The following is a 24,571-nucleotide window of genomic DNA, read 5'->3' on the forward strand; positions in this document are numbered from 1 at the left end:
ATTTCACAATATTACCATTTTACTGCATTTATATATATATAAAAAAAAAAAAATACATAGTGAGCAAAAAAGTCTTTCAAAAACATTTTAAATCTAACCGACCTCAAACTTTTGAACAGTACTGTATAAATCGCTAGTTACTAATGTAAAATAAGTGATTGTATTATCTTCTTTAAATAGTGTAATATCTTTGTCTTGAACTTTGAAAGTGCTAATTAATATTACAGCTTTACTACAGTAACAAACTATTTTAGAAGAAACAACTTCTACAGTATTTACTGTGCAAATTTCTTAAGGGGTTCTTTTAACCAATAAGCTAAACCAACCCAAATCCATTTGACTTTTTTGTTAATATCCATAGAAGCTCCATAAAAAGATTTGTGTGTGAGAGTGGGGGGAGATCAGGCTAACGGAGTATGCAAGGCAGATTGAAGGCCTGAAAAGTTGACAGGGCCTCCATTTTTATCTTTTGAACTATTGCATGAACTGAAGAGATCACTCTGACCTGTGAAGAACTGACCTTTAACAAAACCAATCTCTTTAGGAAAGACTAACCAACCCAGCCAAACAAACAAATTTAAGTGAACTGAACAGAGAATGTTGAGGCAGTAAAATATATTATGGTTACATTTAAGTGGGCTTCATGTGGTAGGTATGCATGCATGCTGTAGTGACTGTATTGTTTAGCCAAGGTCTGAAGTTTGATGCGATTACTCGTCTTTATCAGGCTTGTAGATGGCCAGGGTTCTGGCTGAGGGGTCTGTGGCCTTGACCCAGCGAGGCATCCAGTAATGTGGTGTCCACTCGTGGCGGCCGGGGAAATTCTTCTCAAAGACCTGCCTCATGAAGAAACCCTCTTTGGTTTTGGGGGGGTTGAAAGGGTACAGCTTAGCAGCCTTCTCCAACTGAGAGTCATTCACCTGAAAGGGAAAAGAAAAATTCAAGGAAGAGATAAATAGGAAGAGGCTTTAAAGCACTGCATCATCTGCATGTACATCTGCATTACCTCAGACTCAATGTGCTCCTGCAGGCTAGTGTACCAGGATTTTTTTATGGATGACACACCATCACTGAAGGCCTCTTTCCTTCTCCAAAGAATCTCATCTGGGATCAGGTTCATCCCTTTAAACGCTTCCCTCAAGAGATGCTTCTCCACACCATCCTGTGCCGATCAAACAGAAGTTAATCAGTCTGGTTTTAGTATCCACTAACATGAATTTTGAAGAAGAAAGGGAAGATAAGAGGTACATCATGCAAGGATGATATTTTGAAGAACAAACAGTTGACTTCCATTGTTTTTTTGTCTATAAGAAGAACCAACATTTTTCAAAACATCTTTTATGCTCTACAGAAGTCATTCTTTACTCACCCTCATGTCCTTACAAACCACAATGGCTATGTTTACATGCACCAATTTTCGTCAATCCGAATAAATTGAATCTGATTGCAGATCTGTTTACATGTACTCTTAACATAGTAATCGGATTCAAATATCTGTTTATATACATTCTGATTAAAACTTTTGCGCACACGCTCTGTGCGTGACATCATATCAATCACACTTGCGGTAACCCGGGTTGCGTCAATAGATGATCATGTATCGACAATAGCCAGCGATATTGTCAAAAGCATCAAATCTTGGCAATATTAAGAGGATTTGGTATTTCCAATTAATGTAGGCCTGTTACATTCTTCTATTATTACTATTAGGTTAGGCTTCTTTTATTATTAAATTAATATTATAATAAATTTAATAAATTTATTTTATAGCGCATAACTGACGTGCTGTGAGGATAATAATAAAACATTAGGCCAGTGGTTCCCAAACGTTTTAGCGTTGAGTACCCCCTGGAGGCATTACCATCCTTCTGCGTACCCCCTCTCTTCCACTTCGACTGCAGTCACACCTTTACCATTAAGGGACAATATTTGCCCCCTAAATTGATTTTCCAGTGCATTTTTTTTACCTTTATGAATAACTTTATAAAATAAATAATGTTTTAAATAAAAATGTTCAATAGTTTTACCATCATTGCATATTTCTCCAAGTAAAACTTTTAAATATTAAACTAAAACCGCCAGTAGGTGGCAGCAAGTCACTGTTTTTATGAGCGAGTCATCGAGTCATTCATTCAGTAACGAAGCAAGTGGCCGTGAATGAATCATTGAATCGACTCTCACAATTCGTTCAAAGCCGTAGAATTGTTCACGAAACACAGACGTGTGTTGTAGTTCTGCTGTGGTTTTCGTAATTATTTCATTGCAAAATAGAGTAAATACTGGCAGTACCGTGTTTAAAATGTACGTTTTGTTTTTTGACCTGTTGTATAATAATGTCACGTTTGCAGTCATGTGGATATTTGAGAACAATTGCATTCTTACACGTTATCATCATTAAATACAAGAACTCACACAAGGTATGTTTTTGTACCGGAAAGTTTGAGTCTTAAATCGAAATTAATTCATTATCTGCGTCTATATTTGTTCTTCATGCGAGTGAGTGCTAAATCCCCACTTTTACAAAGGTGCATTGTCGAGAACGGCAGTAATTTAGCACGATTTAAGGCAGCAGATTCTGCACGCAATCTATGCATGCTGCTTGTGTGGATACAGTCATTTTTGACTGCAAATGATGAGGTAATTTGATTAAATGTACTGGACTTACGACATTTTGGCAGTTAGAAATACATGCTCTATTTTAATATTATTTTAATGTAGAATTAAATGAACTACTCAGCATTTTGTTCGCGTACCCCCTTTTGTCACCTCACGTACCCTAGTTTGGGAACCACTGGATTAGGCTATTAGCTATCTTTGGAAATGTTTTTAACATTTTTTTAGGTCTATTATACAATGAATTATAGGCCTATAATTAAAATTATTAAGAGTGTAGGCTATATTTCCTAACACCACAGTCAATGAAAATTAAACGCAGCTTTACTTCAAGCACCGACACCGAAAAAAAAAAAAAAAAAAAAAAAAAAAAAAACCTGTTTAACACGAAATACTATAAATACTACAAAATACTGTTATATGTACTATTATATGTAAGAGAAATGGAATAAATTAGTTCACACTTTAATTTAGGAGCTTCGGAGCATTATGAATCAGCGTGTCGAATCAGTGGTTCGGAGCGCTAAAGTCACGTGATTTCAGCAGTTTGGCGGTTTGACACGCGATCTGAATCATGATTCGATACGCTGATTCATAATACTTCGAAACTTCATTAAGCAATGTTTTGAAATCGGCCATCACTATAGAAGTCGTTATTTTGTTTTTTTGCCGCACCAAAAATATTCTCGTTGCTTTATAATATTAATATTGAACCACTGTACTCAAATTAACTGATTTAGATGTGTTTTTAGTACATTAATGGATCTTGAGAGAGGAAATGTCATTGCTGGCTATGGAGGCCTCACTGAGCCATCAGATTTCAACAAAAATATCTTAATTTGTGTTCCAAAGATTAATGAAGGTCTTACGGGTGTGGAACGGCATGAAGGAGAGTAATAAATGACATTATTTTCATTTTTGGGTGAACTAACCCTTTAAGACAGTTATATATACCATTATCAGCATATTATGTTGAAAATCATCTCTGAGAGAATATGATCCGTTAATGCAGCGTCAGACAGCTCTGTCATTTTTTACTTTCACTTGGAATACTGACTGAGGTTAAGCTTTTACTGGCATAACTCTGGCGCAGAGTTTGCACATTGCTTCTTGTGTGATATCCATTGGCTCCCCTTCTTGTTTTAAAAGGAAAGATTTCCAATTTTATGACGAAGGGATACAGCTATGCCACTGCCTGTTAGCATACAGTACAGTCCAAAAGTTTGGAACCACTAAGATTTTTAATGTTTTTAAAAGAAGTTTCGTCTGCTCACCAAGGCTACATTTATTTAATTAAAAATACAGTAAAAAACAGTAATATTGTGAAATATTACTACAATTTAAAATAACTGTGTACTATTTAAATATATTTCACAAAGTAATTTATTTCTGTGATGCAAAGCTGAATTTTCAGCATCGTTACTCCAGTCTTCAGCGTCACATGATCCTTCAGAAATCATTCTAATATGCTGATTTGCTGCTCAAACATTTATGATTATTTTCAATGTTGAAAACAGTTGTGTACTTTTTTTTTTTTTTTTTTTTTTTTCTTTCAGGATTCCTTGATGAATAGAAAGTTCAAAAGAACAGCATTTATCTGAAATACAAAGCTTCTGTAGCATTATACACTACCGTTCAAAAGTTTGGGGTCAGTAAGAATTTTTATTTTTATTTTTTTGAAAAGAAATTAAAGAAATGAATACTTTTATTCAGCAAGGATGCATTAAATCAATCAAAAGTGGCAGTAAAGACATTTATAATGTTACAAAAGATTAATTTCAGATAAACACTGTTCTTTTGAACTTTCTATTCATCAAATAATCCTGAAAAAAAATATTGTACACAAATATTTTGTACAATTGTACACATTAAATGTTTCTTGAGCAGCAGATCAGCATATTAGAATGATTTCTGAAGGATCATGTGACGCTGAAGACTGGAGTAATGATGCTGAAAATTCAGCTTTGCCATCACAGGAATAAATTACTTTGTGAAATATATTCAAATAGAAAACAGTTATTTTAAATTGTAATAATATTTCACAATATTACTGTTTTTACTGTATTTTTAATTAAATAAATGTAGCCTTGGTGAGCAGACGAAACTTCTTTTAAAAACATTAAAAATCTTAGTGGTTCCAAACTTTTGGACTATACTGTACTGTACATCTTTACAACTAAAGACATAAATGTGAACTTGCGCACTGCGTAATGTGTGTCAAAAATTGCACTGCGCATGTGCATCGCATCTGCGCATCGTATTCAGAGACTGAATACGATTGAGAAAGTAGTCGGATTCAAGCGTTTACATGGTCATTTTTTGCTGTTGGATCGGATTAGAAAAGGAATAAACCGCCCCTTCCAATCCGATTGAAATTCCATTCGGATCGATTAAGGTGTTTACATGAACGTTTGAGCCGTCAATCTGATTACAAATGGATTATTTGGGTGCATGTAAACGTAGCCAATGACTTGTGGAAAATGCTAGAATTTTCATTTTTGTGTGGACTATGGGTACAAACTCCATGTGTTATATTTTAAATACGGAAGAGTAGCTGCAGCAGGACATGATGGAAGGAGTCAGGAAAGCCCACCTTAGGCACTCTCATCTCTTCAGGCAAAGAGAGGTAGTATGCGGTGAACCTATGGTCCAGGAAAGGCACTCTCAACTCCAGTCTAAAGAAGAAACAAACAGTTTGGAATGACAAATACTATGAAAAATGGCCAAGCTACTGCAGGCAGAGAAGTGAAAGGAAGGGACATTTAGTCTTACCCATGTGCAGCTGTGGTCCTGTCAGCTCTCAGCACATCAAACAGGTAAAGCTCTTCCAGCAGACGCACACTGTCCTCTGCTCCAGCTTTAGGTGATGGAGCCTAATTCAAAAGAAGTCAAATGTTCATTTGACAGCTCAGTCATACAACAATACTAGGGGTAGGACAAAATAGATACGGCACTATATTGTTGTTCCTCTCTGTGTGATGCAAGAATCGATAAGCTGGCGCCAAATATCGATATTTTAATTAATAAAATAAGGCACTCTAAATAGAATTCCCTGCTCACAGCGTCGCTACTTCAAGGTGGCACTCAACACATGAATGAGGGACACATGAACATAAGTTGATGGTAAATGGTTAGAACTAGCCTAAGAAAAAGAGGTTTTTAATGGGATGGCGGACAGCAGTGCGAGTAAAATAATAGATGCCCCAGCCACGTTTAAAGTTCAAAGTCTGGACGCACTTTTATTCCATTGATGTTACAAACGTAGATGGTTTTGACGTTCTTCACAGAGCGCTTACACAGATAGGCATGGGAGCGTTTGAAAGCAGGCATTTATCAGCGGATTTGTCTATCAGCGGATATATTGGGGATGGACTAATCTGCTGATAAACGCCTGCTTTCAAATGCTCCCATGTGAATCTGTAATCGGCTAGCGCTCAGTGAAGAGCATCAATTATGTCTATTTACAACAAGTTTGTGAACGTGAAGCGTTGATCACTGTAGCCAATCACAGACATGTTGAGCGTGTGAACACAATAGCCAATCAGAGGCGTTTAAGAATCCACTCAACAGCGCTCAAAATGCTAGGCTAAGCTGGTTTCGTCACATTTTTAACATTTTACAATATCCGAGTCAGTACCTTTGACGACACTATTACCAAGTTTATTTTAAGGAAGCTGGTAAACACAGAGATGTTCCCAGGTTTAAATAAAAGAGGTTGGTAATTTTTTTTAATATACCAGGTTTATATAAAACAAGTCGATAAGCAGTTAACTTAGGCTAAATGTGTCAGTTTACAAGAAACAAAAAGTTTAAGCTTTTAAAAAGTACAAGCATAAAATGTATTTTTGTGCTGTTTTCTAACAGTTTGGACTAGAGCTGCACGATTAATCATATCGCAATCGCAATCGCGATGTCAAGCTTGTGCGATTATATGACGCAAAATGCTGCGATTTTATGAAATAAAATAATAATAAGTTAATAAATAAATAAAAAAAATACATGTGTGGACACAACAACCCATTATCTGAGAGCTGTTTGCCCATTTTATACACCGCTAATAAAAAGAAGACCAGTCAGTTTCAGTTTAGGCAGTGGCATGTGTGGCGCGCACGGTCATGACTTTTCCGGTGTGCAGCGCAGAGAACGGGTAAAGATGGAAGCGCAGCAAACGGTCACTGAACTGGTGGCAAGAAAAAACGCTACCTCTGTTATATGGCGATATTTTGGCTATAAGATTATAAACCCAGATTAGTAGTGGTTGAAGAGGAAAGAGGATTTAATTCGGTATCGCTCGCAGCGCTGTTATCGGTGCGCAAATGACGCACATACATACAAGGCTCGCGCGCACAGAGAGAGAGAGAGGCGCGTTATAGCTCGCGAACTCCAAATTGATTTCTCTTTCGCGTCCTCAGTGCACTTGGATGGTCACATACACGCATTATGTCAGTCAAAATACCCCTCTCAGCAAGTATTCATGTAAACACATTCAGTTATGTCTTAACTGAACGAGGTGAGAATTCGGATGTATATCTGTCCGATGTGTGCGTGCATGTCTTACTCTTAAAGTGACAGCAACCTATAAATACCTGCTGTTGTCTGTCATGTAAATCAAACAACAAAACACAGCTTTAACAAAGATTAATCTATATTAAATTTATACAATGAACAGTGTCATTTTACATTTAATTATTACATTTCTGTGCATGAAAATTAATACTACAGTTAGACCTTATACTTTATTTGTAACTTTATGTAGTATTTATCTATGCTTGTTGTAATTGGTGTACAGTATTTGTTCTTTTTACAGTCTGTTCACTTGCCTTTAATAATGTATTATTTAGGCTAGCAGTTTATGCTATGGTATCAGAATAGTTTAAGTGGGCTAAGTAATAAATGCAAAGTTAAGTTACCCCCATCCAATTTTTTTTTTTTTTTTGTGCTGATCTGAAAAATGATCCGATCTGTGACGTCATAACCATGATGTGATCCGAACCGTGAGTTTTGTGATCCGTTGAACCACTACAGATTAGTAAAGAAACAAATATCTTAAATGGGATTATAACAAGTTTGCAGTAATGCAAAGATGTTATTTAATTTCATAAAAATATTTTAATTTGAAAACGCTGTGCATTTGTTTGCTGTTGTTGCTAGTTTGAGTTGAGAAATACACATTTCAGCATTATCAGTAATCTGTGTGTGTATTTTCATTGAGAACCAAGCAAGATGACTCATGATACTATTTGTTTATTATATCGCTATCGCAAATCGCAATCGCAATATTGACCTCAATAATCGCAATATGACATTTTCCCCAAATCGTGCAGCCCTAGTTTGGACTTTAATAAAGAGAAAACCTGCACTTAACCTTTTCACTGGCATTTTGTTTTCAAAGTTGAAAAACAAAGGATGGAGAAAAAAAAAAAAAAAAAAAAAAAAAAAAAAAAAAATCAAGAATAAGAATTGGATTCAGATCGTGACTCCCAGGATCAGATCGTGAGGTGCCTTAAAATTCCTCAATGAGGAATCGTGAGGTGCCTCAAGTTTCTTAGGACACTTTTAAAAAGTGCACATATATATGAGGAACACTTTACATAATAAAATATCAAACCAAATTAAACGCACAAATGCTGATACCAACCAGCAAATAAAGATGCTTCAATGATACTTTATCTAATGGAATAACATTCCAACACTTTTAAATGGGTCTTACAGTAAGTGTCCAAATACTTTTTTAGAGACAATGTAAATATACACAAATTAATCATACAATAAGACGTACCTTATGAAAGTAGATGTATCCTTGAGTCAACTCATCCGAACCTTCACCTGAGAAAATCACAACGCTGTCTGTCTTCTCTCGGATGTACTTTGATACCAGATACATACCTGCAGACAAACACTGAGATCACTGAATGCTCCTGCTGCCATCTAGTGGCTATGAGTTCAGACTCTAGTTACACTGCCAAGACAGGCATGGCTACTACAGTTCATACTTGTGTTCTAACCAAGTATTAAGCCTATAAATGTAACTCAACCTTAACTGTTTGTGCTACAAATATAATTGATGCCACAAAATGCCTTGTGTGTGCCATTTATTTCATGATAAATAAAATAAACACTAATAATTCTACAAAAGTTGCTTTAAAGTTGTTAGAAACACAGATGAAGGGAAAAAGCACCATGAGAAAGAGTAGATAACACAGACGGGAGATCGCTTCATGCGGAATCTTTTGTCCTGCTAACTAACTTTCTAAGCAGTATAATGCTGATGATGCATTTTCAAGTTTCAGACCAGCATTATCTCTAATCCAGAGAATTCACGTGGTCACACATTCAAACAAGTAGAGCAGGGGAATGGTAGATAACTAAACCTAAACCCAATTGGCTGAGGTCTGTGGGCGCAGTGACAGCAAGATAGTTTTATCATTGACGCTTTGCAAATGTTAAACAGAAATTAATAGCTCACGAAAATTTCCACCACAATGTGTTGTACTAGTTTGAATATACAGATATGCAAAGGAGAATCAAATTTCACATTCTGTGCTCCACACAAGACAATGAGTAAATGAAAGAATTGATTGCCTTACTCTTTAAATGCCACAATCAATCAAAAAAAATTTAGTCTTATGTATCTGATGAGCTCCTGTACTGACCAACGGAGGCACGTATAGTGGTGATGTCAAAACTCTCCAAGTGAACGATGACTTCCTCCAGCACACGGATCCCCTCCTCGGGTGTGAAGTTCACCTCATGATGTTCACTGCCAATGTATTCTGCCACCTGCCACACAACAAGGTAAATCCAAAGTTATCCATTACCAAACACTCAAAACCACATATAGCACTTCCCATGAAAAAAAGGGCACAATTTGTATTTTTTTTTAATAAAACTTTGATTGTCAACCTCAGGTCTCACTAAATGAGATTTGCAACCAATGCCCAATTACCAAAATTGAACGTGCATACATTTGCATGATTTAGTAATTTTCTAACAATAAACATCACAATTTAAAGGGATACTTCACCCAAAAATCACCTGAAAATGATTTACCAATGATTTACCCACACAAGCCATCCTAAGCCATGTATATGACCAGTGTTGGGCACGTTACTTTAAAAAAGTAATTAGTTATAGTTACTAGTTACTTCTCACAAATAGTAACGAGTTAGTAACTGAGTTACATCATTATAAAAGTAACTAATTACCAGGGAAAGTAACTATTGCGTTACTTTTAAAAAAATAAAAATAAAAATAAAAATATGCCAAATAAATTGAATGCCCCCAATATTACATATAAGTCTAAGAATAAATTATTCTTGATGCGACTCCTGACTCATGATCCGCTCTTGCTCACGACATGAAATTTCTCTGTACTGTGTTGGTAGCCATTAAAGAAAATGTAGTTTCATATTTATGTTTAAATAGTCCTATGTTATGTTTTAAATCCATTTATTCGAATATGAAAAGTGAACAGCATGATGCATCATAAGACGCACAAATATATCGGGAGACATGGAGTGGGTCAGAGTTTGACCACTTCATTAAGTTTTGCTTTGTAGAAAGCCTTTCTTTAAAGTGAATTTCGTTTTGTAAAAATTGTATCTTAATTTTAATCAATGTTTCATCAACCAATTGCTTGGATTTAATATATAACAAGCAAATATAGCAGACAATAAAATCATGACATGGAGGCGCGGGCGCGATCACTGGTGCGTGAACTGGAGCGCGTCTCATAGGCTAAATGAACCGAAACTCAGAGGCTGCTTGCCTCGCAGACATGAGAAATATATCTATAGAATGCTTGAAATATCTACTTTAACGAAAATGAAGTAATTAAAAACGAAAAGAAAGAGGCTACTCTGATTATGTAGCCTAATTCGAATGAAATGTGCGTTCTCTCTCTAGGCGCGTCCATATGAGCAGATGATCAGCAATGAGAATCAGCAATGTCAACTTCATCTTTGCAGCCGACACTGATTCAGAAAACATTACTTTATTAATAAACAATTAAAATGTCTCCTTGCTGTTTTTGTCACTCATAATCATTACTTTTGCCGGTTCTTTATGACAATTATGCGTGCCCTTGTGCTATATACTGTAGCCTATATTATGTAAACGCTCCTTATTATGGTTTATTCTCTCCAGTATTTAAGAAATTAAATTAATATAAATGTGATTAGTCAACTAATAGCTTAAATGAACAACTACTAGTCGACTAGAAAAAAAAAAAAAAAAAAACTCATTTCACATATTTTCGATCAAGCATCAAAAAGGGTATTCTGGTTTGAGCTCGCGCTTCGCGCGCATGCTCTGACAGACACACACACAGCGCATCATACATTATTATCAGTTTAAAATTATAGTTGTGTATGACTAACCGCAGCACACACCAGAGAAAAAAACTTTGCAGGTCCTATGGCTGAGAGAGAGCTTACTCGGATGAAAAATGCTCCAGTGAGCTCAATTATAGTAACGCGGCATTTTTTTTGCCAGTAATGGTAACGCCGTTGTAACGGGAGAAAAAGTAATTCGTTTGATTACTCGTTACTGAAAAAAGTAACGGCGTTAGTAACGCCGTTTATTTATAACGCCGTTATTCCCATCACTGTATATGACTATCTTCTTTCAGACGAACACAATCAGAGATATATTTAAAAATATCCTATCTCCTCCAAGCTTTATAATGGATGTAAAGGGGGGGCCACATTTTGAAGCAAAAAAAAAAAAAAAAAAAAAAAAAAAAGCAAGCAGCGATGGCGGGGGCCCAAGCCCAGTGGCACCGGCAACCCGGTGCCTTCAGGGCAACTGTGCACAGCGGGTAATAGGCATTTAAAATGGGTAAACTAGTAAACTGGTAGAATGTCATAGGTTAATTCCAAATAAGTGCAGAAAGACGACAAGAGAGCCGTCGCTATTTTCATTTTTAAACACTTGCAGTCTGTATAATGCATAAACAACTCCATTCTTTATAAATCTCTCCAACAGTGTAGCATTACCCGTTAGCCACAGAGCACTATCAAACTCATTCAAAATCAGAAGTAAACAATATAACAGTATACAATACTCACATAATCCGACGCATGCATGCCGCATGCATGACGAACACTTTGTAAAGATCCATTTTGAGGGTTATATTAGCTGTGTAAACTTTGTTAAGGCACTGTTTAAGGCAAGCGCGAGCTCTGTGGGCGGAGAGCATGGGATTTAAAGGGGCCGCAGCATAAAATCGGCGCGTTTATAATGATGCCCCAAAATAGGCAGTTAAAAAAATTAATAGAAAAAAAATCTATGGGGTATTTTGAGCTGAAACTTCACAGACACATTCAGGGGACACCTTAGACATCTTTTAAAAACATAATCTAGGGCACCTTTAAAATCAGTCTCAGGTAATAGTAATGTCTAAATTTTCCTGCTCACTTATGCAAGTTTATTTTAAACAGTCACTTTTATAAAATCAAGTCAAATTTACTTAAATAGTGTTTATTAATACATTTGAATTATATCAATAAATAATTAATTTAAAAACATGTATTGTACATGACACAGCACATGACTTTCTATAACACACACATCTAGAAAAAAACACTCTCCTCTGTAAAAACAAAACAAAAAACAACGATTTAAGTCTTGTATGAATCAAAACATGAAATCACAGGTGTTGGTAATAACTGTATCTCAAAGTAGTCCTGTTCAAAGTAGTCAGTTCAAAATATTATTAAATATGCAGGTTATGATACTGTTGCATGATTTTAAATGGTGGATACAGAAGTCAAGACCTTTTATTAAAGAAAGGGTATTTGATGAGTTTAATATCAGCTTTATAGTGAGTTAATAGTTTACCAATAACATCTGATAGTTCACAAAAAAAAAAAAAAAAAAAATCCCTTTATGAGGGATTGTGCCTCTAATAATGTAATATTTCCTGTATTCTTGATCTTCAGGCTGTAAAGTACATTTGACTTGCTACATGTACAAAGTGACCTACCTTGCGAGCAGCCGCGACATCTGGGCTGTCTTCCGCACCAATAGAAAAGGTCTGAATGGGATATGGCAGCTGCTCTTCTTTGGCCAGTTTCACAAGTGTCGCAGCAACCAAACTTGAATCAAGACCACCTGGAAATAATAATTAAAAAAAAAAAAAAAAAAAATGTACAGGGTGAATGTAGAAAAAAAAATTATCAGTAACTAATGCACAAACAAAAGCTAAATGAGCACAGGCACCTGAGAGGAGGCAACCAATTCTTCTGTGAGCCATCAAGCGTTTCTTTACTGCATTTTCAAACAGGATCCTAATGTTTTTCTTGACGGTCTCCAATTCAAAGCCTGATGGAAAAAAAAAAAAGAAATTCATTTCTCTTTAGTTTAGACTGTAGATAAAGCAAATGGTGGGGTAAAGCAGATCCCAGAAGTATTTTGCCCATTCATCTAGGTAGGCAGGGTTGCTGCACAATTTTTAAAGTCAAATTTAAGGCATTTTAAGACTTTAAGACCTAAAGAAATACAAATTAATACTATACATTAGGGGTGTGCAAAATTGACAATTTTATCCCAATATTTTTAAAGTTGTTTCAAAAGCGATATTTGCCACCTTAAATTTATTTCCAGGGCATTTTTACCTACATAATGGCATTTTTCTAAACTTATTAGATGTATGCATCACCTTTTAGATCAAATTCTAACATTCAAATTAAATTCCATTAGAATAGCAGCACAGTACAGGGCTGTTATTACCAATCAAATAAAATCATTATCAACAAAATCCATCTTGCAGAGGTGACACCGAAGCGGCATGAGAAGTGGCATTAATATATTTACACAGCATTTACAATGTGTCTACATAACTTTAATTCAATATTTAAATATGAATTTTTTTTCTAATTTTAACTTTTTAATTAAAATGTACTTTGAATATGAAACTCAACTGCCAGTAGAGGGCAGCAAGTCACAAGTCTTAATGAGCGAGATATTCGTTCAACAGATTTGTTCAAACGACTGATTCATTCAGAAACAAAGCAAGTGACCATCTTTATTGAATGGGTCATTGAATAGAACAGTTTCGTTCAAAATGCGGATTCAGTCAGTATAAAGAAAAACATTTCTGTCTGTTGCACAGAGAAAATTCATTTTGAAATTTTTGTTGGCGAAATGGAGAAAAACATACAATATTGACAGTATTGTGTCCAAAATGTAACTCACAATGTTAACTTATTGTTCATTTAAATGTACAATATATCACATTTGCAATTGTTCAGATTAGGGGAAAACGGTACTTCTGCTCGTGTGATATTGTATAACTACATATAAGATATAATAAGACAAAAACTCATCGGGGCAAAAATGGCCATGTATCTTGAATTTTGAGTGGATATAACTGCATATATCATGCAGTGAAAGTGTGAGTGACAAACTTATTTTGCCTCCCTTAACGCATGATAAAAAGTTTCCACTGAAATACGATACTTAATCATGAAAGTATTTATGTAAATAATCAGAAACTGTACTTGAAATACATAGCAATAAATACTGATTAAAAAAAAAAAAACATTTATTATGATTGATTTTATTTGGTAGGCATAGAGCTGCACTGTTTAAGTCAGTTATTCACAGTGTGTTCTCTCAAAATGTAAATGAGTATAAATTTCAGCATTATCATATTTGTCTAAAGAATTAATGTTTGTCAGGGGAAAACATGAGCTTAGTGCAATTTAATAAATCAGGTTTTATTCCAACCTTCACTCCTGGCCGGAGGCTTCAGTAAATATTTAATTTAAACATAGAGGTGTGTTTCAAGTTTAATGGTGCAAGTTGTAACTTAATGCCTCTTTATTTCGCAACTATGCTTCGTTTTAACTTACGCAAAGCTGGTGCAACCAGCCCCTGCTCTATTGACGTAAAAAAAAGTGGACCAGAACAGACAGAAATTCACTGAAATCTTGAGATGCGTTCTAGCTCTCCCTGGTGTTCACAAGACATTTAGCAATGTTAAAATGAACTAATCTTTTAGATTTTTTAAATGAACCAGTTGATCCAGTTCTGAAAAAGTGACTTGAGTCAGTCAAGCAGTTAACACCCTTTTACAGGGAAGATAAAAGACCTAAAAAGCTATCAAACAGTTTAAAGGGTTAGTTCACCCAAAAATGAAAATTCTGTCATCATTTATTCACCCTCATGTCGTTCCACACCCATTAAACTTTCGTTCAGCTTCAGAACACACATGAAGATGTTTTTTTATGAAATCAGATTTCTGCCCCTCAATTGACAGTCCACACACAACTACCACTATGACAATTCAAAAAGTTCATAAAGAGATGGTAAAACTAATTCAGATCAATCAAGCGGTTAAATTCACATTTTCTGAAGAGACACAATTGCTTTATATGATGAACAGACTGAATTTACATATAACGTCAATTCATATGGATTAGTTTTACGATCTCTTTATGAACTTTTCGAAGCATCAAATTGGTAGTTGCGTAGATGGTCAATGGAAAGACAAATCTCTCAGATTTCATTAAAAATATCTTAATTTGAATATAACATCTATTATATTTAATGCGGAATATGACATCTACCTGTGCCAAGACCCTCAAGGTTGTTATAGGAGGCGTGTTTGGGTTCATCTGTGCAGCAGTGGAAGCGACCCATCTCAACAGACTCGACTTTTCCACTGAGCTTCAAGTTAAACACCTCAAAGTGCCCTGGTGGGAAGGGAGTGATCTTTGCAGGAGAAGACATGGAGTGTGTGATATCTGTCAAACCTGTTTGAATTAAATCAAAGTTAAAACAGAACACTGTTAAAATCATATTCTGTAATACAGGTAGCTCAAAGGGAGTAAAACAAATTAGTTTTGCACAATTCATTATACCTTTGGCCTCAGAACAGACAGCAAGAAAGCCATCGTCAGTGAGCATTCTGAACAGTGGTCTCACGCCATAGGTGTCCCTGCCTAAGAAAACCTTTCTGTTAGCAGTGTCCAACAAGATGAAGGCGAATACACCATCTAGCAGGGAGGCCATCTTCTCAATTCCAAAACGATCGTACAGGTGCAGAAGGATCTCTCCATCGACTTTAGTCTGATAATCAAACTCAAAGTGGTTCTTCATCTATAAGGGATAAGATTGGACAACAGATGTTAAAGTCTGAACGAAATCGAAACTGACCCCATTTCTCCATTCTCCATTCTCAATATTCCAAAAAACAACGCCCTCTACTTTTCTCATAAAATTCTGTTTCATTCAGAAAATGTCACAATACTGAAGTAAAGTCGGTTACAACTTCCAGCTCACTTGGACTTTAAAGTCTGCATGAAACAATAGTCTTTTCTTCCCTATTGTGATGTATAGCCGGGTCAAATGGCTAACCAGAAGAAGAAAAAAAAAATAGAAGAAAAAAGAGGTAGGGTGGGACTTGATTAGATCGTTGGATCGTCATGTGAGTGACAGGTTGTCCCACCCTCACGCTGGTAAACGTGTCATCAGAGAAGAGAATAGATGTCGTTGCAAGTGGGAGGGGCAAGTTATTTTGATTAAAGATTACGAGGATACATGAATTTAAAAATAAATAAATAAACAAGTAATGATGTGCACGAATAAATTAATAAACACTGCAATATTCCATAAATAAAAATGGGCCATTTTGATTTCATGGTGACTTTAAGATAAACGTTAAAGGATAAGAGATAACAAAAACATAAATGGGAAATGCTTATAAATAAAACTAACGATTATTTTGATAAATCGATTAGTTGGCCGATTATTTTTTCGATTAATCGGATAAAAATCCTAATATTTATTTATTTTAATAATCTAGGGCGCAACTAACAATTATTTTTATTTTAGTTGGCCGATTATTTTTTCGATTAATCGGATAAAAATCCTAATATTTATTTATTTTAATAATCTAGGGCTGCAACTAACAATTATTTTGATAATTGATTAGTTGGCCGATTATTTTTTCGATTAATCGGATAAAAATCCTAATATTTATTTATTTTAATAATCTAGGGCTGCAACTAACAATTATTTTGATAATTGATTAGTTGGCCGATTATTTTTTCGATTAATCGGATAAAAATCCTAATATTTATTTATTTATTTTAATAATCTAGGGCCGCAACTAACGATTATTTTGATAATAGATTAGTTGGCCGATTATTTTTTCGATTAATCGGATAAAAATCCTAATATTTATTTATTTTAATAATCTAGGGCTGCAACTAACAATTATTTTGATAATCGATTAGTTGGCCGATTATTTTTTCGATTAATCGGATAAAAATCCTGATATTTATTTATTTTAATAATCTAGGGCTGCAACTAACAATTATTTTGATAATTGATTAGTTGGCCGATTATTTTTTCGATTAATCGGATAAAAATCCTAATATTTATTTATTTTAATAATCTAGGGCTGCAACTAATGGTTATTTTGATAATTGATTAGTTGGCCGATTATTTTTTCGATTAATCAGATAAAAATCCTAATTTTATTTATTTTTATTTTATTGACAAAACACACTATTGCACATCCTGCCCAATGTACTTCAAAGAAATGTGCCAAGTGAATGCTATAAAAACTTACAGTGTTTAATTTATTAGACTACCTGTCATAATAAAGAGAGAACACAAATATTTTAGGATTCTATCAAAAACTTGTTTAAAGCTAAAAATGGAATTGCTGTTTATTAGGAAAATAAACTAAAACAACTAAATAGTTTCTAAATAATATTCACACATAATTATCAATTATCAATGTTGGAAACAGTTGTGCTGCTTAATATTTTTTATAACCTGTGACACTTTTTTTTTTTTTTTTTTTTTTTTTTTTTCAGGATTTTGGATGAATAAAAATTAAAAGAACAGAATTTCTTTAAAATTAGGGCTGGGCGATATATCGCATGCAATTGTCACGCGCATTTCGTCAGTAAAGCCGGTTCCCTGATTACCGCTAAATCGCCATCACCTGCTTTCAAATGGAGCACCATTTAACAGACAGGGCCGTAGATCACTGATAAGCTACGCAATATCGCGTTCATTATCGCAGATGAATCTCCTTCGATAATGAACGCGATATTGCGTAGCTTATCAGTGAACTACGGCTCTGTCTATTAAATGCCGCTCCATTTGAAAGCAGGTGATGGCGATTTAGCGGTAATCAGGGAACCGGCTTTACTGACGAAATGCGCGTGACAATCGCATGCGATATATCGCCCAGCCCTATTTAAAATAGAACTCTTTTGTAACAATATACACTACCGTTTAAAATTTTGGGGTCAGTAATTTTTTTTCTTTCTTTTTTTGAAAGCAATTAATACTTTTATTCAGCAAGGATGTGTGAAATTGATAAAAAGTGATACTAAAGTGATATTGTTAGAAAATATGTCTATTTTGAATAAATTCTGTTCTTTTTAACTTTGTATTCATCAATGAATCCTGAAAAAAGTATCACAGGTTCCAAAAAAAAAAAAAAAAAAAAAAACTGTTTCCAACATTGATAATAACTGAGTATCAAATCAGCATTTCAGAATGATTTCTGAAGGATCATGTGACACTGAAATAACACATAACAATTGCTGCAATAAAAATATATTGACATATTTACTAAACTAGAATTAATTGAATGTGATAGGACCATGTTATGACCAAACAAAATGTTTATATTTGTTTTTACGATACATTTTATATAAATATTATACATTTATATAAATTTCCTAAAATTTCCAATTAATTCCCACAAATTTTCCGCCCTATTCTGGACACAATCACCTGTTATTTCTTTATCCTGTAATATAGGCTATAAGAAACATCTTATATTTATATTCAATTACATGTTATGCCTTTACAGTTACTACTCTCATAAAATACTTGAATGACATATTGATTTTTAAATCTAAATTTAATTTTAAACAACATATTTCAACAAAATGAATATAGTTGTGCTAAATATTAATTGTCTCCCTCTCTCCCATGTTCGTCTGTCTGCAGCTCATTCAGTAAAGTTTGAAGTTTAAAGCAGACTGTCAGGACGAGCCTTTATGCAAAATGTAAATGCTTGCATGAATTTGTAACATTTACAGATAAGGACATATCCGTAGAATGAACATTTTGCGCTGAGGACGCACATACATCTGTCAAAGCGCCTGACAGGGCAATCCATTACACTAATGCATTAGCTTGAAGCATAAAGAATTCTCATGTTTTGATCAGCTTTGATCTCGAACCTTTCTCGCAGCAGCTCACCGTTTCCTCCACTATTTTTAGATGCATTTTTGTCCATATAAATGCGTTATTCAGTGCTGTAATTTGACACGACTGGCGGAAGTCTTCAGTGCACGGTGGGCGGAGCCAACTAATCGATCATGAGAATCGTTGTCGATGATTTTCATTATCGATTTTATCGAATAGTTGTTGCAGCCCTATAATAATCAGAATTTAAAATTGCTAAAATTTTGGAAACATTCAGCTACCTAGAACCTACCTTGATGTGGTTGTAGATCTCGCCATTGTAACATAACCAGAGATAGGGGAATTTCTTGACTCGCAGAGGCTGCATGCCATACAGTTGGTCCACTATAGCGAGGCGGTGAAACCCAAAGCAGCAGTTGATGAAACCATTGACATTCTCAAAGCGGAAAGCATCTGGACCACGATGAGCGATCTTCATGGCATTAGTGCACTGAATTGCAAGGCACTCATCACTACCAAACACGGCCCATATACCACACATCCTGATGCTGTGGATTAATAAGAACATAAGATGTATTAACAAAACTAGAAGGAACCCAAGTAATGTCCAAATTTCTCAACACATTAACTCAAGACCACAGATTGCTATGCCTTTTGAACACATACCATGGTAATACTAAAAATATTCTTGGACTTACTTGTTTCAGTTTCAAAAATTGATGATGAATAGATTGTGATCATCACACTAAACTAAACAGGCTTGTATTACTAGTTTAATTGGTACATACATCACTGGCACTTGTCTGGTGAACATCCATTTTAGGTGATCGGCCAAAACTCTTTATCAGCCATGAAACAAAAACAGGCAGTTATGACAAATATTTTAGATGCTAGTGAAAATTGGAATAGAGGATTGTGAATTCGATACCACAGCTAAAACTACTAGCTTAATTAATGAAATTTTAATAGCCTACATTTTTAAAGACAAGTACACAGTAATAAAAAAGAACCAATTATCGAATTACAATCAATAGCACAAATAAATAAAAAGATACAAATGAAATAGTGCTTTTCAGGCAGGTCTAACAGTAGTATTCAGGCACAGAAATTTAATAAAGTAGGCTAATCAAATAAATAACTGCATAAACATACTTTTTAAAGTTCAAGAGCAGTGAGTGATTTTTTTCTTCCTTTGCTGTTTGGTTGACATTAAAGGATTAGTTAACTTTAAACTGAAAATGACCCCATGATTTACTCACCCTCAAGCCATAGGTGTATATGACTTTCTTCTTTCAGATGAACACAATCAGAGTTATATTAATAAACACCCTGATGCTATAAAACTTTATAATGGCAGTGAGAAAGTTTGACACTCAAATAAGTGCATCCAGCCATTATAAATGTACTCCACACGGCTCCGGGGGGTTAATAAAGGCCTTCTGAAGTGAAGCGATGTGTTTGAGTGAGAAAAATATCCATATATAACACATTATAAAGTAAAATAACTCAGGATCAGAGGCAGCTTTATAATACCTTATCATTAATAGCTGTATCAATATTACTACTACTACTACTACTACTATTATTATTATTATCTATTACAACTACTACTATTATTATTATTATATTATTATTGTTATTATTATTATTAATAGCTGTATTAATACCACCATTATTAATATCATTATTAAAATCATTATTATTATCATTGCTATTACTACTACTATTATTTTTACTTGTCCTCTTCCTGATCCTTTAACCTCCCCCTCATTCCAGATGAAATAAGTATATTTGTTAATATGGTTATTACTATTATTACTAATATTATTATTTCTATTTGTCATTTCTTAATAATGATAAATTCATTTAATATTATTTATTATTATTATTATTATTAATAATATTGCTATTACTATTGTCACCCTCCTCATCCTCCATACTCCAGTTTGTGTGATACTATTATCATCATCATCATTATCGCCATTCATTTTTTTTTAACTCTGGTTATGTCTGTCATCCTTCCCTATATGCTCCTTTATTCATACATTTCCACTCCCACACCCAGTTACGCACATGCGCGCGCGCACACACACACACACACACACACACACACCCCTTATTGGCTGTTATGCATGTTTTGTTGGTCTTTGTATTTTGCATTTAATTTCTCATCTGTAAATATTGTAATTGTCCATTTGCATAATAATAATAATAATAATAATAATAATAATAACAACAACAACAACAATAACAATAAAATCAATATTAAATCGACAGCCCCATAATAAACCATGAATCTGCAGTAAAAAATAAATAAATAAATAAATACATTAATAAATTAATAAAAAAAAAATAAAGTAAAATAACTAGCTTCCGGCCAAACAGATTCTACTTGCATCTGAAGCCTAACTTATGCTACGCCATGACGTACTATGCAACGTCCTACATTATACATCATGTAAGTTACGAATTAGACGCGAGTAGAATCTGTACGGCCAGAAGCTAGATATTTTAGTTTATAACGTGTTAAATATATGGATGTTTTGCTAACACAAAACACATTATTTCACTTCAGGGCCCGTATGTATAAAGCGGCTTAGAGTAAAATTTTAGTCTTAAGTGTGTCAAAATTCTAAGAATGATGTAATTTTACTCTTATTCTTAGACTTAAGAATAAGTATGATTCATAAAGGTTCCTAAGTGTCAAGACTAGGTCTTAGCTCTTAAATTATTTAAGAGAGCTGGAGAGGTGTCTTAACCTAGTTAAGATTAACAAAATGGCAGCAAAGAAGGGGAGATACACACTTTTCAATGAAGATATGATGTATTAGAGTTATATGATGACGGATGGAGTTGATAAAATGATATAAACTTGATTGTCAATTCTTTTTGTAACTATGACCTAATAAGAAATATAATAACTTTAATGTAATAAATTTAATATTAGGCCTACTTATAATAATACGTTTAATGCATTTTAACACATTTAAAGGTGCTGTATGCGATTTTTCAAATTCGTTGTTGAACACTGTTGATATTTTAAATCAACCCAAACAAACCCACCCCTCTCTTCATTGCGCACCTCCAAAACTCACACTCCAATACTAACCACCCTGCTCCGAGTCGGTCTCGAACTTCGGCCCGATCACTGCTGTCATGTGAGGTGAGTGCACTACCAATGACGTTAAACACCTCATTCTATAGCGGGTGTTAGTGTGCAGTAGTTTACGTGCAAAACTCTCACTGTCTGGCCACTGTTACACACGTAATGAGAGTGGATGTCCGTTTATCACAGTTGACGTGCAACAAAATGCTTAACGTAAAATAAAGCGCAGTTGATGAACGAATGACAAGGAAGCACAAAAAAAAAAAAAAAAAAAAAAAAAAAAAATGAACAAACAGTACACAATACAAACAAGAGTTTCTTGTTAATCGCAAACAATTTTGCTTAAACCATCAAAATATGAGGAAAATATTTTTATTTTAAAATTATTTAAATGTTTTAAAATATGACATTGACTACAACATAATCAGTTTTTAATATTTCATTGGTCCTCTCTTGTTTTTGCATCCGTTGATGAACTCGACACATTGCTCCAATTGTAAATAAGGAGACATATCAATAGAAAAAGATTCCAGACCATCAATACTAATTTGTGATAATTTTGCACAGTGCAAAGCAATTTTTAAAAATAAATTTAAATATTAAAACGTTTCAGTGTCTTTTGATTTTTTTTTCAATTATTTTTTTTATAATAACATGGAATTATTGGCGTTGCGCTGCTGTGACTTCACCCTTGCAGACTTGCTATTGGCTGATTCAGAGGTTGAGGGCGGCCATTTTGAGTCATCATTGTAGTCCTTAGTTTACAACACTTAAGTCAGCACTTAAGAATCCATCTTATACTTTACTAAAAGTTGCTTTTAGATTCTTTATAAATGTTTCTTACTTTTAGTAAACTCCTCCTCTTTACTAAGAATTTTTTGACACTTAAGTGAAAACTTAAGACTATTCTTAAAGGGATAGTTCACCCAAAAATGAAAATTTGATGTTTATCTGCTTACTAGGGTTGCAAAGGGGCGGAAAGTTTCCGGTAAATTTCCAGAAACTTTCCACGGAAACTTAAGCTGGGGAATTTTGGAAATATTCCAATTTGTCCGAAGACATGAAACGATCAGTTTGTGCGAGAAAACGAACAGTATTTATATAATTTTTTAACTCTAATACACCACTATGTCCAACCGCATGCAGCACTCGTTAGTAAGGTCTGATCGCGCTCTGACAGCGGCAGTGATGTCTCGCTCTCATTGAAGTATATGCGCGAGACATCACTGCCGCTGTCAGAGCGCGATCAGACCAAACGAATCGAGTGATGAATGCAGTTGGACATAGTGGTGTATTAGAGGTAAAAAATGATATAAATACCGTTCGGTTTCTCGCACAAACCGATCGTTTCATGTCTTAGGACATCAATGTGTCGTCACGATCCGCAGGGTTTAATTTGGACTTGTCTATGCAAGTTTTATTTACTCTTATAGTAAAAGTTCCCATCCACTAGCATTATTTGACTGACAGACGGCAACGGATGGAGTTAAAAATCATCATTTGCGTTCTACTGAAGAAACAAAGTCACCTACATCTTGGATGTGCTGGGGGTAAGCAGATAAACATCAAATTTTCATTTTTGGGTGAACTATCCCTTTAAGAGCATTTCTGAGAAGTTTTATACATACGGGCCCAGAAGGCCTTTACTAACTAATCTTTTAAAAACGCAGACAGCAGCATGATTAATAGGACACTGTCACTTTAAGAGCACGGGTCATGCGTTTTCTTTCTCAACTTAAGAGGTAACCCATTATCGGACAATGTTTATGATTCTCGCTGAAACGGGCATTCTTGGGACATAATTTGTTTGTGAATTTGTCTGTTCAAGCACAGGCTGCAGAGCATTGTTCACGTTCATGTTACTGGCCACCTGTGACTGACAGTTTCATATACTTGCCAACACCAACTCGCATTTGGCACTTGGCGAGTGCTGATTTTAGGCCCTGGATGCATGTATCCTGTAAATAGTAACGTTAGGTACATTTATCATGTAAATAATATAGGCTATCTGACTGGTAAAACCTGTCCCCAGATGAACAGTAAAACGGACTGTAACGTTACTGTAAACCAGCACAAGTCCTCGCAACAGCACCGTTGGAGTGTTGCAACTGCAGAAGAATATTAATATATCCGAATATATATATATAGCTGGAGTAATATATCTCCAGCTGTTCGTTTATTGCATAAGAGTAACGTTAAACTTAGTGTCTCTGTAAGCATATGGAAGGAAGAGCAGCATTTGACATTTGGATAAGGATGCCGGCTGTTCTAGTTACATTTTAGCACATTAAAATACAAACCAATACAACATATAACTAGTACTACCTGTAAAAGGTGCTTGATTTGGTCTGGATTGGTTGGAAATAGAGAACTATCCGTGCTTCCTCAACGAAGTTCCGCTGATGAAACACACGTGCAGTGTTTCAGCAGCTATTTGTTCTTGGTGACTCCCAGAACGAGCGTCAGTTGCCGCTGATTGGTCAAATGTAACGTTCATGGTCATGTGACTGGTAGTGACGGAGCCATAGAGAGAGCCAGGAGTTCACAGAGATCGCCCCCCAGCGGTGAGCCATTGAAATTTCGAAACATCACTGGCTTGTAGTTCCTGGTAGCATGGTTTGAGGTCAATTCGTTCATTTTATTGAACCTGTTCACAGAATAGATTTA

At 34.8% G+C, this 24,571-nt stretch overlaps 1 protein-coding gene across 1 annotated transcript; it reads right to left on the reverse strand.

Moving 5' to 3' along the window:
• On the reverse strand, positions 1-24,363 carry asns (asparagine synthetase). The gene is made up of 12 exons (XM_048201144.1): positions 24,231-24,363; positions 19,091-19,346; positions 15,480-15,717; positions 15,186-15,371; positions 12,835-12,936; positions 12,599-12,726; positions 9,267-9,393; positions 8,393-8,499; positions 5,386-5,486; positions 5,207-5,288; positions 1,007-1,162; positions 1-920 (listed from the first exon to the last, which is right to left on the reverse strand). Exons 2-12 carry the CDS (start codon positions 19,337-19,339, stop codon positions 711-713), a joined length of 1,686 nt encoding a protein of 561 aa, XP_048057101.1. The 5' UTR covers positions 19,340-19,346; positions 24,231-24,363; the 3' UTR covers positions 1-710.
• Between the last annotated feature and the right edge of the window lie 208 nt (positions 24,364-24,571).

This window comes from Megalobrama amblycephala, linkage group LG9, assembly GCF_018812025.1.
Source record: "Megalobrama amblycephala isolate DHTTF-2021 linkage group LG9, ASM1881202v1, whole genome shotgun sequence".
NCBI lineage: Eukaryota > Metazoa > Chordata > Actinopteri > Cypriniformes > Xenocyprididae > Megalobrama > Megalobrama amblycephala.